Source organism: Lynx canadensis, chromosome A3 (assembly GCF_007474595.2).
Source record: "Lynx canadensis isolate LIC74 chromosome A3, mLynCan4.pri.v2, whole genome shotgun sequence".
Classification (NCBI taxonomy): domain Eukaryota; kingdom Metazoa; phylum Chordata; class Mammalia; order Carnivora; family Felidae; genus Lynx; species Lynx canadensis.
The window spans coordinates 29,584,698-29,608,955 of NC_044305.1; the positions used below are offsets into that span (position 1 = coordinate 29,584,698).

Sequence of the window (24,258 nt, forward strand, 5' to 3'; positions counted from 1 at the left end):
CAGACCATGAAACATCTATAAACAGAAAACCAGAGCTCACCAGTCCAGCTCTGGGAGTTTGGCTGGGAGTAGCTTTAGAGGGCTCCGTTTCTCCCCAGCAGAATGGCTCAGGACACTGAAGAGCTTCTGCGCACTGGAGTGTCTGGAATATCAAAAGCTCACAGATTAGAACTCCATCTCCCTATAGCACCACACTTTACATAACTTGATGCTTTGAAGCCAGAGTCTTATGACAGAGTCAACACTTCCAAAATAAGCATCTCAATGACTTAAACACAGCACGGTATTAGTGTGTGACAACTGGTGTACCCAGAGAGGAAGGCTTGCCTGAAACCCCTGGTAATATTACAGGTTTCTGATTCTTGGTGGATTTCATCTCTCTTGACTTCTGTTTCCCCAAGGGCACTGGCTACCTGCAAGTGGCAGCACTGAAATGACTGTGCTGGCCCTTTCAGAAGCCAAGACCCCTGTGTTACATAACGTAAGTCGTCCTGCAGAGAGAGCAGACACACACAGCTTAGGGAAACAAGCATAAACACTGAAGGCAGCCACTTACAATCTCTTTTGTTCCACAGATAATCCATCTTCCTGGATCACTTTTAAAGACAGCCCTGAGTTAGCCTGCTGTTGCCAGGGGGAGAAGACCTAAACAAAACAGAATTTGAGCAAAGAACACTTTAAACCCAACAACAGGATATGGAATCCACATGGGGATTTGATGGTTGTTGAAAATCTAGACTGTCAGGACAGAGAAAAACCATCATAACAAACAAGTTTGTTTCAAAAATAGACGCCTGAAGCAATTTTGTTCTGTATTTTTCAAAACTAGAATTTCTTTCTGGGTTCCTCTCCCAGGGATTCTGTTCCTTCAGAAGCCAGGAAGCACGGAGGAAGGTGTCAGGTAACACTGTTCTGGCAGCATAGGCATGTTCTTCCCTGGTGACAGGGCCAGACAGAAGGAGCAGTTCAAGCAAGTCCTGTTTAGGGGCACAGAGATAGCTGAGAAGAATCTGAAGTGCTATCTCTATGTCCCTGGATTGAAAGGACAAGCACAAGGAGGTAGGAAAGATGAGCAGGCAGTAAGAGTAAGACATAGACTAGCCTGAGAGGCCACTCTGCACCCAGGCCAACCCTTCTCTCTTCCATGCTCTGTCAATCTGTCCTGAGAGAGGGACACTGTCCCCTTATAAGCTGCTGCAATCAGACCTTTCCGAGCATTTCCACCAGTCATGAGGCTGGCCATGTGTTTAACTTTGGCTACAGCATGGTCTCTAAGTGGGTTGTGTAATTCTTGGTAAGCTCTCTCACTCATGCAACCTGTACTGAGTGCCTATAACATGCAGACTGTCAGGTGGGACCATTCACAAGGGCAGGGCTTGTGAACCATGGGCAGAGACTGGGGAGGGCTAGAGAGCTCTTATCCAATAGGTATGGCCCAACAATTCAATAAAGTAGCTAAAAGAAAAATGACTCTAATTAGGATTTAAAGGGACAAAGAAGATTTGTCTTAGCAGCTAAAAAGCCTTTTGTTTGGTTCTTTTAGGTTCTCATCTCCCAATGGCAAAAGCACCATTCCAGGACCCACAGGGATTAGAAGCAGCCACTTCCACCATCCCAGCTCTGCCTCTCATCACCTCACTGTTAGCCCTGTGATGTGGCCTTACCATCTAAACTCCTAAGGAAAAGAAAAGTATTTGTTTTGCTGACTAATGATTGGTGTTACCTCTGAGTAAAATGCTTGGTATATCTTTGATCTGGGGAAAAGGGCAATCATCAGAAAATTGCTTGATCCATGGAAATGAACTGGGAGATGAGGAAGCAGAGAACTTTTGAACTCAATCAGAAGGGCAGCAACAACACTGGTGGAATCCTAAAGAGAAAAAAGAGGGAGCATCAGTGAGAAAATCCATTTGCATGACACTAGTCCTCATGATTACTGTCAGAACACATATAATGAATTTCACTGCAATTATTTTCACATTATGTGATATACTAGGGTTCAATTATGGATGGCTGGAATTATGGAATTATGGTATTGGCTTTCCAATACCCAGTTATGGGAGATACAGGAAGTACAAGGGTCTTTTCTCCTAAACTGAAAACGTCACCTCAAAACTCTTTCTATGGTATTAATCCCTTATCAGATTTACAATCTTTTTAAAAACAATCTCTATACTTAATGTGGGGCTCAAACTTATGACCCCAATATCAAGAGTTGCATGCTCTACCAACTGAACCAGCCAGGCACCCCACGATTTGTAAATATTTTCTCTCATTTTGTGGGTTGTTTTCACTTTCTTGCACTTGTACTTTGATGCACAGAAGTTTTCAATTTTGATGAAGTCCAATTTATATATTTTTTCATTTGTTGTCTGGGCTTTTGGTGTCATATTCAAGAAATCACTGCCTACTCGAAGGTCAGTCATGAGGATTTTGCTCCTGTGTTTTATACTCAGAGTTTAGTAGTTTTGGCTCTTCATTTAGGTCTATGCTCCATTTTGGTTGATTTTTGTATACGGCATAAAGTAAGGATCTAACTTCATTCTTTTGCATGTGGATATCTAATTTTCCCAGCACCATTTGTTGAAAAGACTGTCCCTCCCCACTGAATGGTCTTGGCACCCTTGTCAAAACTCATTTGACCATATATGCAAAAGTTTATTTCTGGGCTATTTTATTCTATTGGTCTGACCTTATGCTAATACCATACGGTTGTTTGATTGCTGTAGCTTTGTAGTAAGTACTGAACTCAGGAAGTGTGAGTCCTTCCACTTTGCTCTTTTCAAGATTATTTTGGTTGTTTGGGCATACCTTGAGGCTCCATATGAATTTCAGGGTGGGTTTTTCTATTTCTGCAAAAAATGCCATTGAATTTTGATAGGGACTGCACTGACTCTGTAGATCACTTTAGGTAGAATTGTGGTCTTAATAATGTTAAGTCTTCCTACCCATGAACATGGGATGTCTTTCCATTTATTTAGAACTTCTTTAATTTCAGCAATGCATTGTAGTTTTCAGCATATAAGTCTCCACCTCTTTGGGTAAATCTATTCTTAAGTATTTTATTTTATTCTTTTTGGTGTTATTGTAAATGGAATTGTTTTTTTACTAACTTTTTCAGACTGGTCATTACCAGGGTATACAAATACAACTGATTTTTTGGTGTCAATTTTGTATCCTGCAACTTTGATGAATTCATTTATTAATTCTAACAGGTTTTATGTGTGAATCTTTAGTGTTTTCTACATATAAGATCATTCCATCTGTGAAGAGAGATAATTTGACTTCTTCCTTTCCAATTTAAATGCCTTGTAATTCTTTTTCTTGCCTAACCACTCTAGCTAGAACTTCCAATACTATATTGAATAGAAGTGGCAAAAATGAGCATTCTTGTCTTGGTCCTGATCTTAGGGAAAAGCTTCTTTAAAAAATTGTTTTCATTATAAAAATAACATGTTCACTAATTAAAATGTGAAAAAATATAAAAATAGAATAGAGAAAATTAAAAAAAAAATCAATCCAAAGTTCCATAGTCTAAACCCAACCACATCTAACATCTTAGTAATTTTCATTCTAGTCTTTTTTCCTATTCATTTACTGACTTGCCTTTTTCAGGCAGTGCAAAATTGTATTTATCTTTCTAATTCCATACCTTGCTTTTACTTTACTTCACTTCACTTCACTTCACTTTATTTTATTTTATTTTATTTATTTTATTTTATTTATTTTATTTTTATTTTATTTTTTGAAGATTTTATCTTTAAGGTTACCTGGGTAGCTCAGTCGGTTAAGAGTCCGACTCTTGATTTCAGCTCAGGTTATGATCTCATGGTTCGTGAGTTTGAGCCCCAAGTCAGGCTCCATGCTGACAGCCTCTCCTGTGCATGTGCACTCTCTCTCTCAAAATAAATAAACTTTAAAAAAAAAAAAAAAAAAGGAGAGAAAGAGAGAGAGAGAGAGAAGTAATCTTTACACCCAACATGGGGCTCAATTTACAATCCAGAGATCAAGAGGCACATATTGGACTGACTGAGCCAGCCAGGCACCCCCCAGGACCCTGCTTTTAAAACTTCATTTACCAGGGGCGCCTGGGTGGCGCAGTCGGTTAAGCGTCCGACTTCAGCCAGGTCACGATCTCGCGGTCCGTGAGTTCGAGCCCCGCGTCGGGCTCTGGGCTGATGGCTCGGAGCCTGGAGCCTGTTTCCGATTCTGTGTCTCCCTCTCTCTCTGCCCCTCCCCCGTTCATGCTCTGTCTCTCTCTGTCCCAAAAATAAATAAACGTTGAAAAAAAAAAATTAAAAAAAAAAAACTTCATTTACCATCAGCACCTGCCAAGTTGCTACAAACTATCTGTGAATATTTTCAAAGATTGCATCCCACTATCCTCTAAAGCCACCCCTATGGCTGGACATTGAAATTACTGCATTTCTCCTTGCCAATAGAACCTTTTATTTATTCTTTGCCAATTTACTGTTTTACATGGTAGTGTGAGGCTGTTTCTGATGTACTTCCATATATCTGCTAACTTTATGTTAATAAAGACAGAATCATTAATAGAAAATAATTTGTTCTAATCACCAAAAACATTTTATCCAGTTTACTTTTTTACTTTTTAGTAAATTCTCTCCTTGAGACTTTCTAGAGTTTCAAATTATAAATTAGTCTGATAAATTTTATGTTATATCCAAATAATGAAATACCATTCGGCAATAAAGCAACAAGAAGGAACAGACTATTGATACAAACATGGGTGAATCTAAAAATCATTATGCTGAATGAAAAATGCCAGACTCAAAAGGGTACAGAATGTATGATGTCCATTTATGTAACATTTTATTTTATTTTATTTCATTTTATTTTATTTGCTTACTTTGAGAGGGAAAGTGAGTGTGTGTGCACACATGCAGGGGAGGGGCAAAGAGAGAGGGAGACAGAGAATTCCAAGCAGGCTCCACACTCGGTGCAGAGCCCAATGTAAGGCTTGATCCCACAACTGTGAGATCATGACCTGAGCCGATACAAAGAGTCAGATGCTTAACTGACTAAGCCATCCAGGAGCCCATATTAGAACTGCAAACTGATCTACGGTGACAGAAAGCTAATTGGTAGTTGCCTGAAGCCAGAAGTGGAGGGAAAGATGAACTGCAAAAGAGCATTAAAAAAGTTTAGGGGTGATGGAAGTTATCTGTATCTTGACTGTGATAGTGGTTTCACAAGTATATACATTTATCAAAACTTTAAATGGATATAGTTAACCGTATTTAAAGTATACTTCAGTAAATTCAATTGTTGGCAATCCTGCCCCATGGTGGAGGAACAGGGACAGGGAGTTATTTGGTTTTCACCTCAGAAGTGTGAGTATCCTTCTGAACATCAAAGCCATGGACTGGTAAAACACCTACCCCATCATAGAATAAAATGGAATTCATGTGATCCTTGGAAAGGATGATACTTCCGTGATGACGGTGAGAAAACAGAAGACCACTAGAGAAGAAATGCACTTTCCCTGGAAGGAAAAAAGAGCTGGTCAGAGCTGGAGGGTTGGATCTTGGGGGCTAGATCCCAATGTCCTTACAGGTACCAGGGCAAACCACAGTGGTAACTAGAGACTAGTATCTGTAATGCTTAAGTTACACAATTTTTCTTAAATGTTTTTATTTATTTATTTAATTTCTGAGAGAGTGAGAGCACGAGCCAGGGAGGGGCAGAGAGAGATGGAGGACAGAGGACCTGAAATGGGCTCTGTGCTGATAGCAGAGAGCCCAATTCAGGGCTCAAACCCACGAACTGCAAGATCATGACCTGAGCTGAAGTTGGACGCTTAACTGACTGAGCCACCCAGCACCCCAAGTTAGATGATTTTTATGCTGAGCCCTGTGCTCTGGGGAAGCTGATGTACACTCCTAGAGCTTCAGAGAGAAATGAGGCATCACAGTCTTTGTACGCAAATTAGAAAAAACAAGTACGTTATCAGCTGATGGGGAGAGGCAAAATTCACATTCACTTGTGGGTGTCTTCTACGGGAACACACTGAAAAAGACTTTGGGGTATGTTTGTTCTACCGCTGAGTTTATAAACTCTGCTTCCTCCTATTTTGGCAGAAGGTGGCTTGGCTCTAAAGAGACCACATCCCTCACTTAAGGCCCAACAAGAGCAGTAGGGTCTCAGCTGAAGGACAGTAAAGGGAGCCTAAGGGTCCCTGTGGCCAGCAAAGGAATATCTGAGTTAGGCAATAAGGGGATTCTATACACACCAGAGACCTGTTGTTCTATATTCACAAAAGATGGGTGGGATGTAGACACTAGATGTGGTTTCTTCAGTTCCGAGGATTCAAGTCTAAGGAGAACTGTTGTTTTCTGGGTGGTCAAGGTCATACAGAATCGCTCACTATGGGCCCTAGGGGGCAGACCAAGAAAGGATGAAGAGCTAAGATGACAAGTGTTAAGGCTGGGTTTGGAAACTGAGATGAAGCACCCAGAGCACCCATAAGACTACAGAGGGCAGAAGACAAAGAAGAGGGACTGATTCCTTGAGCTGTAGCTCTAGGAATGCAGCCCCAAAGCTTGAGATTGTAATGAAAAGAAGAACAAAGGCAAAGGTGAGGAATTTTGGAGACTTCAAGTTTTCCTGAGGAGGTGCGGTTTCAGGAGGCAGAAAGGCCTAACTGAGTAAGTGTGCTGGAGTGTGCATGTTAATGGGGCATGAAAAGAAATAGGGGAGGTAGAGGCAGCTTTTAGGTACAAGAGGAAGGTTTGGAGCCTGAATACCAATAGACAAACTAGATGCTCAGTTAGAGGGAAATAGTGCTAACCTTAGCATCTGGGGCAGCAGCAGCTGCCCAGTTTAAGGCATCCAGGTTCAAGGCCTATAAGCCTCACAACCTCTAACAAGTAGAGCCTGACCTCTTTTACACATAGGCTTGCCCTATAGGCTTCTTGAATAGAAGCCACCCACCACCCAGCTTCATCCTGTATCAGTGCCAGGGTTCTTCATGGCTGCTCCCAGACCATTCCCTTCCACGATGGCACAATATTTTCATTCCCTCAGACACACAAGCCCTTTCTTCCCTTCAATGCTCACAATGACTACCCTCCTAATAATGCCACAATGTTTCAAACAACCAAGACTTCCATCCCTTCTTAGAGATCCAGGGGATGACCCACACCCCATTCTGGACTCACTACTCCTCAATCCCAATGCCACAGCAGTAAAACAGAACCCAGAACATCTTAACCTCTGAAATCTTCAGCTCCAGAACCTACTCTTGGAGTTCAACATCCTACCATCCTTTTTGCTATCTCACTTCCCAAATCTTATCCTCTGATGTCACTGAGCCTTTGAAACCTCAGGCCCCCAGTTTTCCCTTACTGCTCAGAAGTTTCTGACTTTCCTCTCACCCACATCTAGGGCAGATCTTCCAGGACAGGGCATACTTTAACTTCTGTTTTCTTAGGGAAGGGGATGGGAACATATTCTGCTCAGTATTTACTAATTACACTAACTGCACCAAGCATGTCATATACATTATAGTTTTCCATCTTCCCAACAAATTTAACAAGTAATCTTCTTCTTACAGGACTGATGGGGAGACACAAGCTTAGAGAAGTTTCTCCCCAAAGTGACAGAACTATGTGCAGTGCAGCCAAGGCACTGTGGCACCTGGGCCCCTCTGGTTCTTACCCGGCTTCTCCCCACTTGGCTCTCTCCAAATGGCTCCCTATGGCTGATCTGACGATGTGCTCTCTCTGCTTCTTAGCCTCAAGAGGCCCACAGCGCTGCCGCAATCCTTCCTCTGCTCTCTCAGCTCCTCTAGTAGCTCCCCCAAGTCCCAGCCAAGATTTTCAGCACTCTCCTCGTGTCATGACCTCACTGATTCTAGCCACAAGATAACTCTACCTACTGTTTACAGAGAAAAGAGAGGTCAACAGGTATTAGGTTAAGAACTGCTCCCCTACTACTGCTTAGTATCGGTACCCTTCCAGGTTCTGGGCTCACCCTCCACCTGTGTAGCTCCAACAAGACGCTTCTCAGAAGCAAGAACAGTGCCACTCAAAGGCCTCCTAGACAAATCTCAACATCCTTCCAAAGCTTCCAGAAAAGAGCACAGATGTGAGAGGTCATCTCCAGTATTTCCTTTCTCTCTAGACTCAAGCTTGAAATAAAATGGAAAAGACGAAGACAGAAATTCATAAGGCAGTGTTGGAAAAGCACTCATTTTGGGGCCTGGCCCAGGGCAAGAACACAGTAAACAGAAACTGATTTTAGTACTGGAGCAAAGAGATTGCCCTGTGTCGCAGCGACCCCTCGGCCTGGCTCTGGGAGCAGTAACTTTCATTATCCTCAGAGCACACATGAAATGTGACTCACTGGGTGGCCGAGTGCCTTTTACCTGGTCTCTGGATCCTAATCCACATGAAGTAAAGACACTTCCAGTATCTGCTCTGGACTCATGACTGTCAGACTTCAGTCTGAAGGGAAATGCCTTTGTAGGGGTTTCTCAGTGACCATGGGAGCCAACTCCTGATGAGATCTCCTTGGCTCCTTGTCTCATCCCCAGTGCCCTTACTGAATGGCCTCTCTCATTCCTTCTCCATTCTCTGAGTCTAAAAACCCAAAGTAAGAGCAAGTTCCCCTTCACTACCCAAGAAGCAGCAGGGGACTGAGGCCTGGCTCTGTCTTTGATTGACCTCTGTATCACCAGGAGTCCAACAGAAGGATGAGCCCTCAGGCAAACAAGACACCAAGTGCCAATGAAGAATTTGGCTTTTCCTCCTTTAGAAAACTGGCTGTACAAAGAAAACTCCTCCAGTGGTCCAGCCTGTGTGAAGAGGGAACATCTATCACTGCTGAGGAACTATGATACAATGGCTGGATAATTTTCATTCTGTGTGAGAGTGTGTGAAATGTACACGTATGGTTTAAAGAAAATCAGTAACAACAAAATCTCAATGCCTGTACACTCACCACTCAGACTAAGAAATCCAGCATTGCTAGTACCTTTGAGGCCTCCCAAATGTCCTTTCTCAATGGCTCTCTCTCTTCTACCCAGAGGGAACCAACACCCCGAATTCCATATAATTTTAATGTTCAATTTTAGTGTATCTATAAACTATTCATTATTTGGTCTCGTCTGTTTTGCTTTCATATAAATAGAATTTTACTTTTATTTTTTTATTAAAATTTTTTAAAATGTTTATTTTTAACAGAGAGAGAGAGAGAGAGCAAGTGAGTGTGGGGGAGGGGCAGAGAGAGGGAGACAGAAGATATGAAGCAGGCTCCACACTGACAGCAGAGAGCCTGATGTGGGGCTTGAACTCATGAACCGTGAGATCTTGACCTGAGCCAAAGTCAAACGCTTAACCAACTGAGCCACCCAGGCGCCCCTTTATAAATAGAATTTTAATAAATGTGTCCTTCTGTGATTTGCTTACTACTCTCAACATCTGTTCCTGAGTCATCTATGCTGTAGGTAATATGCAGCTATATAATCCATTCACGTTAAGTGCTGCAGAGGACATTCTCTCTACGGCATCCCTGGTTAGCTTCATGTGGACACAAGGGAACACACAAGAGGGTTCAGAATGAAGTCAGCAGATTAGCAGTTGCCCACTGCCTAGGTCTTCCCAGCATAGGAGGGTGGGACTCAGCTTGGGAATCAGAGTTCTCAGGAGGTGTCCACTGCCCCATGTGCCGATGGGACGGGCGTCCCTGTGCCTCAATGCTGAACAATCTCTGCTCAGTAGAAAAAAACACTCCGCGTTCTTTAAAGCCCTACAGGGACAATGAAGGAGCTGCCTGAGAGCCAACCATTCACTGAAGCCTGTAGGAAATAGTAAATACGTACAGTCAACTGATATTCAACAAAGGTACACAGACAGATCGAGGAAAAAGGAGTCTTTTCAATAAGTGGTACTGGAAAAACTGGATATTCCTATGTAAAACAATGAACATCAACCCATACCTTGAATGAGACTTTCTGCCCATTCCCACCAGCCACAGCAGAAAGCCTCGTATTTCACAGGGATGTCCGGTAGAGTACTCAGAAGGCCTCTGCCTCAGCAGTGGGGTAAAATTAGCCCTAAATTAAATGCTGTTCTGCCACCTGGCTAACACAGTTTAAAAGCAAGGCCAGATAAGACTAGAAGAAAGTATATTAAAAAAATTATTATAGGGGCTGGGTGGCTTGGCTGGTTAAGCTTCTGACTTTGGCTCAGGTCATGATCTCACAGTCTGTGAATTTAAGCCCTACATCGGGCTCTCTGTTGACAGCTCAGAGCCTGAAGCCTGCTTCAGATTCTGTGTCTCCTTGTCTCTCCGCCCCTCTGCTGCTCATGCTGTCTCTCTCAAAAAATAAACATTAAAAAAATTAATATAACGGTATCCTATATGTTGAAGAAGCTAGAAGACTGAACCATGTTAACTTGAGATATGAAAAGCTGTAAAAAATATCTCAAACTTCTAGAGATGAAAAATACAATGTCTGAGAAGAAAAATACACTGCATGAGATTAATGACATTAGATAGTTGTCAAAGTTTAGCTAAGCTACTCCAGGATATTGCTGCCTACGTATACATTTTGTTTGGCCAAGAGGCCTGGGGGAAAAGGGGCTTAAAATCAGGCAAGCCCTATGTAGCAGCCCGTAGAGTCACAAGAGGATGTAAGTTCCTGACATGACTTCCCCAACAGCTCTTGTTATTAAGTCTCCCCTGGGGGCGCCTGGGTGGCTCAGTCGGTTGGGCATCCGACTTCAGCTCAGGTCACGATCTCACACTCCGTGAGTTCGAGCCCTGCGTCAGGCTCTGGGCTGATGGCTCAGAGCCTGGAGCTTGCTTCCGATTCTGCGTCTCCCTCTCTCTCTGCCCCTCCCCCGTTCATGCTCTGTCTCTGTCTCAAAAATAAATAAAACGTTAAAAAAAAAAAAAAAAAAGTCTTCCCTGCCTTCTAGGGCTATCCCCTTGTGCTTACCAAAACCCTGCTTTCTTGGTTTGAATTGACCAATCTGGACTTAGCCTGGGAACCCCAAAGCACTCTACCCTAATAAAGGCATGTGCCCCAGGTCTTGCCTCTCCGTCTGCACTCTGCTTTGTCCTTCCTATGTGCTCTTGGAGGCATAAGGTATGCCATTGCGTGTACTTCCTTCAAGATTTGTGAGTAATAAACTTCTCTATTTCAATTTCTTTCATGGTCTTTTGTTGAACTTGGCTCACCCTTCCGTACTCTGTGCTTCACTTAACAAATGTTAATTTAATAAACTCAAAACAACAGTGCAGGAAAGAAAATTAGTAAATTAGAATACATACAAATAGAAACTATGCATAATGAAACACAAAGAGAAAAAAGACTGAAAATAATTGTACAGAGCAATAGGGGCCTGTGGGGCAACTCCAGGCAGCAAAGATATGCAACTTGACCCCCAGAATAGGAGGTGCCAAAAAAAAAAAAAAAAAAAAGGCCAAAAAACCCCTCCCAATTTGAGGAAAACTAAATCCATCCAATCAAGACACAAAACGATTTCCAAGCACAAGGAAGATGGAAAAAAAAACCACATGAAATCACATAAAAATAAAATTGCTTAAAATCTGTGATAAAAAGAAAGACTTTCTAAAGCCACTGGAGTGAAAAATAGATAACTTCTATAAAAGGAACAAAGATAAGAGGTGGATTTCTGGTCAGGAATGATGCAAGTGAGAAGACAGTGAAGTAGAGCAGCACCTTTCCAGAAAGAAGGAAACTGTTAGGGCACCTGGCTGACTCAATCAGTAGAGCATGCGACTCGATCTGGGGGCTCGTGAGTTCAAGTCCCATGTTGGGCAGAGAAACAGAGAGGGAAAGAAACTGGACTAATTGCTAAGACAACTTTTGGAGGACTCTATTAATGGACCAAAGTTGTATAACAAAACTGAGAAGCATCCATTTGAGAAATTCTACTGAAGTTTGGTGAGAACAGGAGAAATCTGTGGTGTTTCAGCCAGGAGCTATTCACACTGATGTGGAGAATAAAGGCAAAAGAAAAAAAGTAAACTTCTTTATAACTTACAACCCAGTGACAAGTACTAGAGACAGGCAGAGTAACCTTCCCCAAGGAGCTTAGCTGCCTCGATGTTAATACTTTGCTAAAGGCAAAAGGCAACCTTAGCTTGACATTAGCCAGACCTCTAGGATCCTGTAAAAAATCCCTTTGGAAACTTCCTTTATGTCTACCTTCCTCCAAGATATATGTTTAACAATCATCCTCCAAACATATGGCCCACTGATATATACCTAAAGAGTCTCATGACTAAGGTTTTACTAGACAGTAGTAAATGACCTTATCCTAACAACAGCTAGCCCCTCAAGGTCCTGGAATTCTTGCTTCCAAATTCCTCAAAGACTTACTTTTATCCCTACCTCCCTCCCAACTCGAAAGTATATAATCAGCCACTCCTCACAACCCCAAGGCAGCTCTTTCTGCCGCAGGTCCTGTCCCTGTGCTTTAATAAAACCACCTTTTTGCACTGAAGATGTCTCAAGAATTCTTTCTTGACCACTGACTTCCAAACCCCAACATTCCACATCAACATGACCTCCCCTCTAGTTCCGTGGTGCAGAGAAATCTTATGAGGCAAAGCATAGAAAATTCTACAGCTAGGTAAGTTAAAAAACAATAGCAATCAAAGTGGCAAACATTCAAGGAATGCCAACATACCAACCAGCCAGAATGTAACAGGAAAGTCAGGGGCCTGAGACAACATATATCAATGATTATACAGCAAGGAAGCTGTGTTTTTTTTTTTTTATTTTTAAAAAAAAATTTTTTTTTTTTCAACGTTTATTTATTTTTGGGACAGAGAGAGACAGAGCATGAACGGGGGAGGGGCAGAGAGAGAGGGAGACACAGAATCGGAAACAGGCTCCAGGCTCTGAGCCATCAGCCCAGAGCCTGATGCGGGGCTCGAACTCACGGACCGCGAGATCGTGACCTGGCTGAAGTCGGACGCTTAACCGACTGCGCCACCCAGGCGCCCCAAGGAAGCTGTGTTTTAAGGCATCTTCCTGGTGCCATGTGCACCAGGATACAGGTATAAGAAGGCTCATGACAGGATTGTCTGCAATAGCAAAAAACCATAACCTCAAAAACCATCAACAGTCAAAGAATAAACAGCACATTTTCATATAAAAGAATCCTATGGAGCCATGAAAGTAAATGAACTATATGGCTACCCATAATAATCTGGGGGAGTCTCAGGAATAGAATAGTGAGAAAAAAAAAAAAAACCAAAACAAGTCCCAGAAGAATACACAGTGTGTGATTATATATGTTACACTCAAAAACAAGACTTTGTTTAGGGATATAGGCATATGTGGTAAAACCCTAAGCAGGCTCCTGAGGATTAGGAACTGGGCACCCTGAGGGTGGGGAAGAGAAGGACACATGAAGGACATAAATGAACAGGAAGCTGCTATGATGCAGAAGTCACTAACTGGGGAAGGAAAAAGGTTCCAAAGCTGGAAGCATTTCAAAGTAAAGAAAGTACTATTCTTGTCTATATGTAGTTCGAAATGCCAACCCTGGACTGAGAATCAGAAGACCTGGTCCAGATTTTAGAAAAACACTGTGAGGGGCGCCTGGGTGGCTCAGGGTTAAGCGTCTAACTCTTGGGTTCAGCTCAGCTCTGTGCTGACAGCACAGAGAATGCTTGTGATTCTCTCTCCCTCTCTCTGACCCTCCCCTGCTCGATCTCTCTCTCAAAATAAATAAAAACTTTAAAAAAAAGGAAAGAAAAGAAAAAAAAAAAAAAAGACCTAGTCCACCCTCCAGAGCTACCTGAACTTGCAGTTGTAACCTCAGTCAAGTTTTCACTTATGGAATTCAGGACAAGAAGCTCAATTAAGACAATGCATGCTGAAGAGCTTTTTAAATTTATTTTTATTTATTTATGGTTTAATTTATATCCAAGTTAGTTAGCATATGGTGCAACAATGATTTCAGGAGTAGATTCCTTAATGCCCCTTACCCGTTTAGACCATCCCCCCTCCCACATGAAGAGCTTTTTAAATGCCTTTGGGGAATGGGAACAGATAAATTTCAAGCTCATCATAGTCTCAAGAAGAGAGAGACTCACCAAGACCCTAATGACACCGAAGCTTCAGAACCCCTCACCTGCCCAAGCCCCCTTCCAAGGCCTGAGAAGAACCCTACATGTTTTGTGTTCTCTTTCCTTAAGAGAGCCCTAAGTGGTACAAACTCGAAGCCCCACTTGACCTGAGCTCCAAAGTGGCAAAAAGCTTAACAGATAGCTAGAGGAGATTCCTGTTTAAATTCTCTGCTCCTATTTAATTTTTCTGCCTCAGAAAATCACCTAATTCAAACTACATTTCCCTCTGAAACTAAGAGTGCACTCTCAAAAGAGTGTGACTAATAGGGCTCCAGAAATCCCTGGCTGTGCCCTTTATGTGGAAACCTCAGGATACACTGAATCTTGCAGGAAAACTCAATACAATTTAAAATTATTTTTCTAATGAGGCCCTTTGTTAAGAAGGTGCAAACTCATTTCTGGCAAACATCCTTGATAAATATTGTAACTGGCTCAACTATGACAGAGCACAACCACCTCTGTGTTGCCTCTACAACTTGCTTCTGAAACACTATGCAATCTTGCCCCAAGGCTAGTGGCACTGTGACGCACCCGCTGCCCTCAACAAGGGTTCCTAACACCGGTCTTCTGCACCAAGATCTAGATAGGCAGAAGTGCAAGCAGGGGCTGTAGCACAGGCATGACAGCAAATGCTATTACTTACTCCCCCCAGCATTTTGTGGAACACCAAAACTCCTTGTGCTTTGTCTCCTCCATGAATGGAGAAGCAGAAGCTGAGCCAGTAATCTGAGAACAGAGAGAGGAATTTGCCACTGGACAAAATATTTTCAAGGAGAAAAAATTATCCAGAAAGGGGATTTGCATAGTAGAGGTTGAGAAATTTGTGGAGTAAGTCACAACTCTTCCTCTACAAAATGACTGTATCAACCAGAGAAAGAATAGGACTAAGAAAATGTTATTTTGGGGAAACCAAAAAGGAGCATGGAATGAATCCCCATGAAATCCACGCAAAACCAACAAGGTTCTTGAGAATCTTGGGTCAGCAGAAAATACTGCCAGCTTGGACTGAAAGGGACAGAGAGAGTATAAATCAAAAGAGATTACTGGATTCTCAAAATTCTACTGGCAAGAAGCAGGCTGATAAAACTCGGCTACAAAGTGCCACCTTTACGAAAAAGGAAGGATGACCAAGGTGTAGCCACAAGCCCAGAGGGGAACACTAAGGGTTTAGTTGAAACCAAGAGCCCAGGTGGCAGAGATCAGAGCTATGGAGGACTATTCTCAGGCCTTGAAACCTAATCCAGACTCTGGAGTTTGCCCAGCTGCATTTCAAAGCTACCTTGGGCTGATGACTCCTTTTTATTTTCTATTTCCCCCATTTTTGAAGCTGAATGTCTGTAACTGTTATCCTATACCAGTGCCACCTTGGGTGTTGGGAAGGCAGAGGCAGATAACTGGTCTCTTTAGTTCGACAGGGCCACAGCTGGAGAGGACCTGTGTTCAGTTGTACTTACTGGATTACATGCCAGAGCTTATCTACACCTGATTTACATGATCTTGATGAGGAGATTTTGGATTTGTGAGCCTGGTGAGATTTAGGACTTTGAACTATTACCATAATGAAATGAGGCCCTTGGGAAGGGGTGATTGTATTTTGCACGTGGGAGGGATGAATGGGGGGCCAGAGGGTAGACTGTGGCTCCCGTGACCTTCATCTCCTGATGTTATTCCTGTGTTCATGTAACATTATATGGCAAAAGAGAAATTATCTGAGTGGGCTTCTAATCACAACAAGCTCTTTAAAAGCAGTTTTCTCTGGCTGGTATAGAAAGGGAATTTATACAGAACAGAAGCATAAGAGAGATTCAACAACACAAGGGAGGTTCTCATTGCTGAGATGGGGGAGGGCTGTCACAGGGTGGAGACCTCTGCAAGAAGGAGCTAAGCATGGTCCTGGCTGTCAGCTGGCAAAAAAGACAGGGACCTTAGTCCTACAGTCTGAAGGAACTGAATTCCATTGATAATCTAGATGAGCGTGGGAGCACATTCTTCCCCAGAGTCTCCAGACAAGAGTCTAGTCTAGCTGATGCCTTAACTTCGGCCTTATGAGACCCTCAACATGAATCCTTCTGACCTACTGAACTGTGAGATCATAAACATGTATTGTTTTGAGCTACTAAATTTGTGGTGATTTGTTATACAGCAATAGAAAACGAATCCAGACTTTGGTCCACAGATTCCATTTCTGAACATGCTACTGCTCTAGCCCATTCTGAGAACAATCCTCAGGAGGCAACAAGAGGACCAGATTGTGGTTCTGGGCCCATACCTTCGGAGCACAAGTTTCCTATCTGCAAAATGGGTGGATAAAAGGAGAAAGGTTGTAGGAAAATACTTCTATGCCAACAAATCTTTTCAAATATCTGATGTATTATTTCTCACAACACCCATGCCAATACCTGCAGAAGAGGAACCCAGACACAGTCAGGAAGAGAACAGTAACGGCTGGCTCACCTTCCTCAGGCCAGGAGTGTGGGTTGCTGGAATAAAGATATGCTCCTTCTCCTCCTGTTAGAAAAGTGCCCAGGAAACAGGCATCCCCCTTTAAAAACAAGCAATCACAAAAAGTAAATGATTTATAGCATAAACATTCACAGAATCAAAAGTTTTGCCCATTTGTCTATCTACAAAGCTGCTTAGTAGCCTCAGATATACCCAATTTCTTCCACACCTCTGGCACTGCCTGGCTCTTTGTCACATTACTGGCATTCTTGACCTGTGCCGAAGAAAAGAATGTGAGGTCCTCTCTGAGTCCAGGCACCAATGCCTGCTATGCTTGTTCATGCTCCAGTGGATTTCTAGCCACTAGAAGCAGTTCTCCTTGGCCCAAAGCCTTGACCTCTCAGTTCTATATGTCTAGGTCAACCTGAGATCTGCTTGTAATAGCACAGGGAGATTAAAAAAAACACACCAGAGGCACCTGGATTGGTTGGTCAACTGGGCGTCCAACTCTTGATTTTGGCTCAGGTCATGATCTTGTGGTTCGTGAGATAGGGCCACGCTGGGCACTGCACTGACAGTGCAGAACCTGCTTGGGATTCTCTCTCTCCCTCTGCTCCTCCCCTCACTCGCACTTCCTCTCTCTCTCAAAATAAATAAATAAACATTAAAAAAAAAAACCCACAACACACCAAAAGGCCTAAATGGCGGAACAAATCCCCTCTAACTGTGCATCCCATTAAATGGTTATTTAAAAAAAATTTTTTTAAGGTTTATTTTTATTTATTTTTGAGAGAGACAGACAGACACAGCATGAGTGGGGGAGGGGCAAAGAGAGAGGGAGTCACAGAATCTGAAGCAGATTCCAGGCTTTGAGCTGTCCGCACAGAGTCGGACAAGGGGCTCGAACCCATGGACCACGAGATCATGACCTGAGCTGAAGTCAGATGCTCAACTGACTGAGCCACCCAGGCGCCAACACCTCCCCACTTTTTTTTTTAATTTTTAATGTTTGTTTATTTTTGAGAGACACACAGTGAGAGCAGGGGAGGGGCAGTGAGAGAGAGAAACGGTTATTTCTAGAGCTTTGCCAGGAGGGGAAGAATGCAAGCAGGAATTGAGACAGAGAGGAACAAATCCTTCAGATCAGCTCTGCAATGAAATATTCCAAATTATCTTCATAAATTGTTTACATTTCATTTTGATACAATGTTAACATTAAGAATAAAAAGGCTGCTTACCTTAACTGCTTGTTGAGTTTTCTCAGACAATTTTACTTCATTATCTTCTACCTGTATCCAAGAGGAGTGCAAATTTTCAGCTTCCTACTTCAAGGGTAAAATTCTGCTAGGTTTCCCCCATGTTCAAATATTTCCAGGAGACAGGGCAGCCCCTCGACCAAATCCCATGCTCTCAGGCCCTGATGGCTGGCAGAGTTGGCTGGCTGCCAGTCATCAAGTCTTAGAGCCCAAAGCCATGGTGGGTTCTCCCACTGGGACCTGAGGTCCAGCTAAATAAGCCTACAATATGTGGAAATGATGTCTTTGTCTCCAATTATATTTTAGGGAAAAACAACTATTTGTAAGGATGAAGGGAAGAGAACATATTAAAATATTTTGAGTGCATTCTCCTTTAAATGTGTTCATCTCTGAGGCTGATTCTTCCCTTTCCATGTCAGAATTGTAGGAACAATATAAACAGAGTCTAAAATAGGTACTTAGACCATTACTTCATTCATGACTGTCATACTTTCTGTGTCCCACGGCACCATAGTTTCAGACCAAGTTCCACTGGTGCAGATGGGACCCTTCCACATGTAGAGAAATCATTGCTGTAAAAACTCAGCAGCAACCATTCTGACCAGAGAAGGGAGCCATGTGATCTATTCCGCACTATCTGTGTGACTTTAGACAGGCTGGTCAATTTCTTAGCCTCAGTGTCCTCATATGGAACATGAAGGTGTTAATGTCTTTCTTTCAATAATTTAACAGGGACCGAAATCATTTAGTTCCTTTCGTTTGGCACTTTCCCAAGATTAGGAGAGAGTTAAAGAAACTAGATTCGTTTGCATAAACACAAAGAGCTCAGATAATAACTTCCATTCCTGAACAACAGCTAGTTTAGGATCTGACACCCCACCAGGGACCCAATGAAGAGGCTCTTCTTCAGATGTTCTCCCCGATTTCTCCACATTTAAGTCCACTTCCATTGGATGAATAACACTAACCAGCCAGGAGCAGAATCTGGGTATGGCGGCTGTCAGGACTATGGAGCTGGTTTCTGTGGTAACAGTGCCATCTGCAGGAAGACCACAGACATGCTAGTTACTGCTCACTACCTGGCCCACCTTGTAGGCCCAACAGCTAACACCCCCTCCCCTTCTCAGGAGCGAGGGATCCTCTTATTAGTATACAAAATCTTACGCTCTCAGAAATTGAAAACCTCCTCATCTGGGGACAGGGAGACTAAGAGGGGAGGAATAAAGTTTTCCCTGTGATATTAACTCTATTACTTTTCTTACAACAAATAGAATTACACATATAAATGAAGAGTCCTGGGAATCAGTCCTTTTTATCTACACTTTTAATTTTTATCAAGGTAGTGCAAAGGTTAAAAAAAAGGATCTAATTATTATTTAAAATTGCTTCTTCCTAACTACCAATAAGGCTGTATGTGTGAAAATAATGTTATATATTAATGTTAATAACACATTATGTATAATTAGATCACAATATACAATAATGTATAATTATTATATATGATTTATATATACATATGTACTATGAAATTATATATAACTTATTTTGCCAAAACAAACCAAAAAAACTCAAGTTTTGCTTTCTAAAGACCTCTTATAAACACTTACCCTTTTCTTTAACCAAGATCTGAGATGTCAAAAAGGATTCTGAGAAGACCACAGACCCTAAGCACCCCCTTCCTCCCAGCAAGTCAGGAATGTCATAGACAGTCATACAAGCCTATATCAAATGAGAAAACAGAGTTAGGCCAGTTGTCAGTCTTAAACTTTCAGGGAGAGACCTTTAAGAAACAGACCACAAAATGCTGCTTTAAGGCACATTTCAAAAGAATACTCAAGAGTTTCTAAGGAAAACGAAAGTCATCCTGAACTACATCTCAGAACTGGGAGAGAACCTCAGCATTACCCAGGCATCTCTGCAACTGCCGCTGCATCAGAGACACACTTGGGCTAGAGGAGCATTTTTCTTTTAAAGTTTATTTATTTATTTTAAGAGAAAGTGTGAGCAGGAAGGGCAGAGAGAGAGGGAGACAGAGAATCCCAAGGAGGCCCTGCACTGCGAAAGCAGAGCCCAACGTGGGGCTCGAACTCACAAACTATGAGATCATGACCTGAGCTGAAATCAAGAGTTGGATGCTTAACTGAATAAGCCATCCTGGAGCTCTGGGCCAGTGGAGTATTTTTATGTTTCTTCTATAAAGTCCCTCAAATTGTCTATCTTCCCTAAGAGAAACATAACAGCCTTCCTTCTTAATTGTGATGAGGCCCTGGCCTCTCAGAGTTGAGGGGGTTTCTTCCAGGGTTTTTTTTGTACCCTCGCATACTCTTCACATCCTGGCACATCAATACGCTCACCAACTCCTTTTTTGGTTTGGGCTCAAGTTCTGGACAAGCCTGGAAAGGTAGTCAATCATTTAGTACACAAGTCTTCATGGATGTTTCTGGGTATATACTGACACCTGCAAATGCTTCTTTCACTACCAAGAAAATTAAAAGAAAACTATGTAAGTTTTTGTGGCAAGATAAAATAGAGCCTTCAGCAGGCTGGAAAAAAATTGGAGCAACAGAGTTCTTGAATATCTGGTAAGTAAGTCCTAATTTATATTAAAACTAATGAAAATGGAAAAATTTGGGGGGCGGGGGGGGAGGGAGGAATCTAGCAGAAGAAATGCAGAAAATAGTATGAGCCAGAGCCAGGGTCTAGAAAGATTGAAAATCTGGTGAGGGACATGATGAGTGGCACAAGGAGCCCTCTCAGGTACTGTCTCCTCCTGGTCTGATGTTGCTGAATGAATGCCCAGGTGCAGAGCTCCTGAAGCAGAGCCCACCTTCACACATCTTTGTCCTTGCTTGGGACCCCTGCACCACCCTCAGCACAGAGGCAAAAGAGACCTGGGGCTCTTGAAGAAATTGCTAGATCCCCAAACACAAAAAAGCAGCAGAAGAGTTGAGGAAAAAAACAGAGTTAAAGCCGAAGTTGTTAATTTCTCATGTCATCATGAAAAAAGAATGTACAAAAGTGACAGGTAGGCTTTTATAGTTTAGTTAACTTTTCTTTTTTAAAATAAATTTTTGTTTAAAATAATTTTATTTTTTAAAAAGAGACAGACAGAGAGAGAAACAGAGCGAGAGAAGGGGAAGGGCAGAGAGAGAGGGAGACACAGAATCTGAAGCCAGCTCCAGGCTCTGAGCTATCAGCACAGAGCCCAACACGGGGCTTGAACTCATGGAACGTGAGATCGTGACCTGAGCTAAAGTTGGATGCTCAACCCACTGAGCCACCCAGGTGACCCTCTTTTTTTTTTTTTTTTTTTAAGATTTATTTTTAAGTAATCTTTACACTCAACACTGGGCTCATACCCACAACCCTGAGATCAAGAGTCACACACTTCACTAAGCCAGCCAGGCGCCCCTGTTTTAGTTAGCTTTCTGAGTAGGTCTGACAACTGGGGTTTTTTATCTTAATCTGCTCCAAAGAATTTTAAACATCTAAAGATACAAAACCTTCCTGGGCTATGTGGTCTCTCTTAAGTGGCAATGAGAATACCACTTTGGTTCCTAGATCAATCAGGAAGACAATCCTGTGGGTTATACCCAATACCTTACTTTCATATTTGGCTTCTGATATTGAGGAAGGGGAGAGAGAAAATTAAAAGGCAGAACCTCATCTCAGCCTGGAAGGGAGGACAGGATTTGGACTGAAAACAACAACTTCTCTCTTCTTTCTTATTTCATTAGCGGCTGTTGAATGCATACTTAACACAATAATATGATTCCACTGGACTCCCGACTACCTTCTATTGTGCAAAGCACCTTCCAAAGCACTGCACAACAGTCTAAGTAGAGAAGTCAGGGCTTAACATCTGGCAAGGAGATAAAGTACTATCACTTAATATCAGAAAGCATTTCCTGGCATCTTGATTATGTCAATTAATAAAATCTAAACAAACATCAATACGAAATGGTGACAGATACAGGGAACAGATACATTATAAAAAGAGAAATTACAACCTTAAAGTTACCCCTCTTGTACTACTTTTTTTAATTTAATTTTTTAATTTTTGAAAGACAGAGACAGAGCAGAAGTGGGGGAGGGGCAGAGAGAAGGAGACACAGAATCTGAAGCAGGCTCCAGGCTCTGAGCTGTCAGCGCAGAGCCCGATGCAGGGCTTGAACCCATAAATCGTGAGATCATGACCTGAGCCAAAGTCAGATGCTTAACCAACTGAGCCACCCAGGCGCCCCATGTACTACTTTCTTTAGATAACACGACTGTTTTCCACTGGTGATGGTGGTGGGCATGCATCTGCACGGAATCATCCACACCTGTGCACCAAGTTCCTGGTGACTAAAAGCTCACTGGAATTAAGGCTTGGGCAGTAGCCGTAGAACAGACTCAAGGCATAATCTGTGCCCATATCTATTTCAACCAGACTCTTGGCTGGATGGGCCACTATCCTCTCACGCGTTGCTTGCCGATCATCTACACATCAGGATGCACTGGGATAAACGGGGGACTTGGCTTGTGACCAGGAGCAACTAATCTAGAAACTGCTCCCCTAGGCCATGCCAGTCAGCTGACCTGGGGACCCATATTTCTGCATCTGTAAACCACCCAAATGGCCCATCAGTGTGCTCCCAGCACATGGGTCCGAAAGTTCTGCTCTGACCACCCTCTTCACTGGTGGCTTAGGCCCCATTTTGTTGTTGTTGTTGTTGTTATCTATTTGTTTTTATTTATTTTCACAGACCCCTGTTAATAAGGGCATCAGCACAGGCTGTGGAACACAGAGAAGCCACTGAAAACTCAGCCTGTATTGAGGCAGGCTTGTCCTCTGCTCACATTTCCATATGAGGTCAGAGCAATCAGTCACTTAGAGGAAGCCTTCCTAACCTTAGGAAGAAGTGTCTCTCCTAGCCTCCAGCTAAGACTCTGGGCCCTGGGAGCCTAGGCATGGGGGTATGATGTGGTGGGCCTGGCACAGCTGCCTGGGCACCCTCAGAAAGCACAGGCTCCCCACTCCCTCTGCAGCTGAAATGCTCCTGTGAATAGACCAGTTTCCTCAGGTAAGGGACGGACTGCCCAAGAATCCCACATCCTCCTATCTCACCCCTTGCAGATGTCCCTCTAGAGGCCATTCTCTGCCAGCTGACTTAAAACAGCTCTGCTTACCGTCTTCACGAAATATAAGCTATCTTCACTGTCCAGAGGCACAATCCTAGAGGAGGAAAGAGATATATATTACATTTACAATGTTCTCTTTTCTCAACTTGGCGGCAATCCACAGACCTAGATTTCTTTCAGGGCTTTTCAAGGCACTGGGTTGCATGTAAGTAGAATTAGTACATAGGCTGCTGGAGGGAATTAGGTCCACCTCCTACCCCCATGCCCGATGCTTCAGTGGGAAGCACTCAGGGCAGAAAGTCTCAGATGAGTGTAGCCAGCCCCAAGCCCAACCCTGGCATAATGCTGTTGCCAGGTGTGGAACTCTATGAAGACCACCCACATCAGCAGTTACAAGACAGCCTCTCTCTTCTTCTTTGTTCCTAAAACTTGCCCCAAATGAGTATGCACCACAAACATACACTTACCTTCCGTGATTATTCACAGCATGTATATGAAAAGTCATCTTGGAGCTGTAGGCCCAAAACAAAAGAAGTCAGTCTGCTCCTGGTGACCACAGCGTTGGTGCCCTCCCCAGACACCTACAGCTGCAATGCACCTGTGCTGGGCCCTCATGGCACCCTTCCCAAGTGTGGGGCCAGCGTCTGACTTGTCATAGCTCTTCCTCTGTGCAGATTCTCAGGGCTGCCTTGACTCTTGGACAGAGCACAAGAGAACCATGTGACAGAACTACGGTCTATTGCAGACTGGGAAGACCCTCTAGTGGCCCACGGCCTCCTGCCCCATAGCTATGACAGCTGTGACATATTGTCCTAATCCTGCTCTTCTTTACTACCTTTGGGTCAAGCTGCCATCTCTGCTCAGAGCCCAAGCAGAGGCCAAATCCTATGTTCCTCTTGGGAGATGGTTTGCTAATCTGATGTAGTGTGAGGGTACTCAGTAAAGTGATCTTGTGGAGAGAAGGGAGTGGGGCTCCAGATGGAGGGCTGGCCATGGGAGACGCTTCTCCTATTGCCCGGTATTCGTTCCTTGCCAATCCTTCCTCCAGCTGGGAGGTATACCCGGGGCTAAAAGGCCTTGGGGTTGAAAGGTAGCCTGTCCTGGAGAGGCTGAGTGGCCTATGCAAGGCCCTGAGGAAAGGAGAAAATGAATAAGCCAGCTGTGTTGATGGTGACACAGAAGAGCCCCATGCAACAGCAGCTAACGTTTACATGCCTAGTCTTTCAGCACAGTGGGAACATGAGGAAACAGATGTTCAGAGAGCTCCTTGTCTTGCCCAAAGTCACAGAGCTGGAAAGCA

At 43.1% G+C, this 24,258-nt stretch overlaps 1 protein-coding gene across 1 annotated transcript in view; it reads right to left on the reverse strand.

The window, feature by feature from the left end:
• Positions 1–24,258, reverse strand: part of CA3H20orf194 (chromosome A3 C20orf194 homolog) — a 130,060-nt gene that overhangs the window by 42,464 nt on the left and 63,338 nt on the right. The window contains 10 exon segments of the mRNA XM_030311772.1: positions 41–142; positions 557–645; positions 1,724–1,870; positions 5,403–5,506; positions 16,591–16,678; positions 17,817–17,867; positions 18,803–18,873; positions 19,442–19,553; positions 23,007–23,052; positions 23,426–23,470. Of these exon segments, the coding sequence (XP_030167632.1) occupies positions 41–142; positions 557–645; positions 1,724–1,870; positions 5,403–5,506; positions 16,591–16,678; positions 17,817–17,867; positions 18,803–18,873; positions 19,442–19,553; positions 23,007–23,052; positions 23,426–23,470 (855 nt within the window).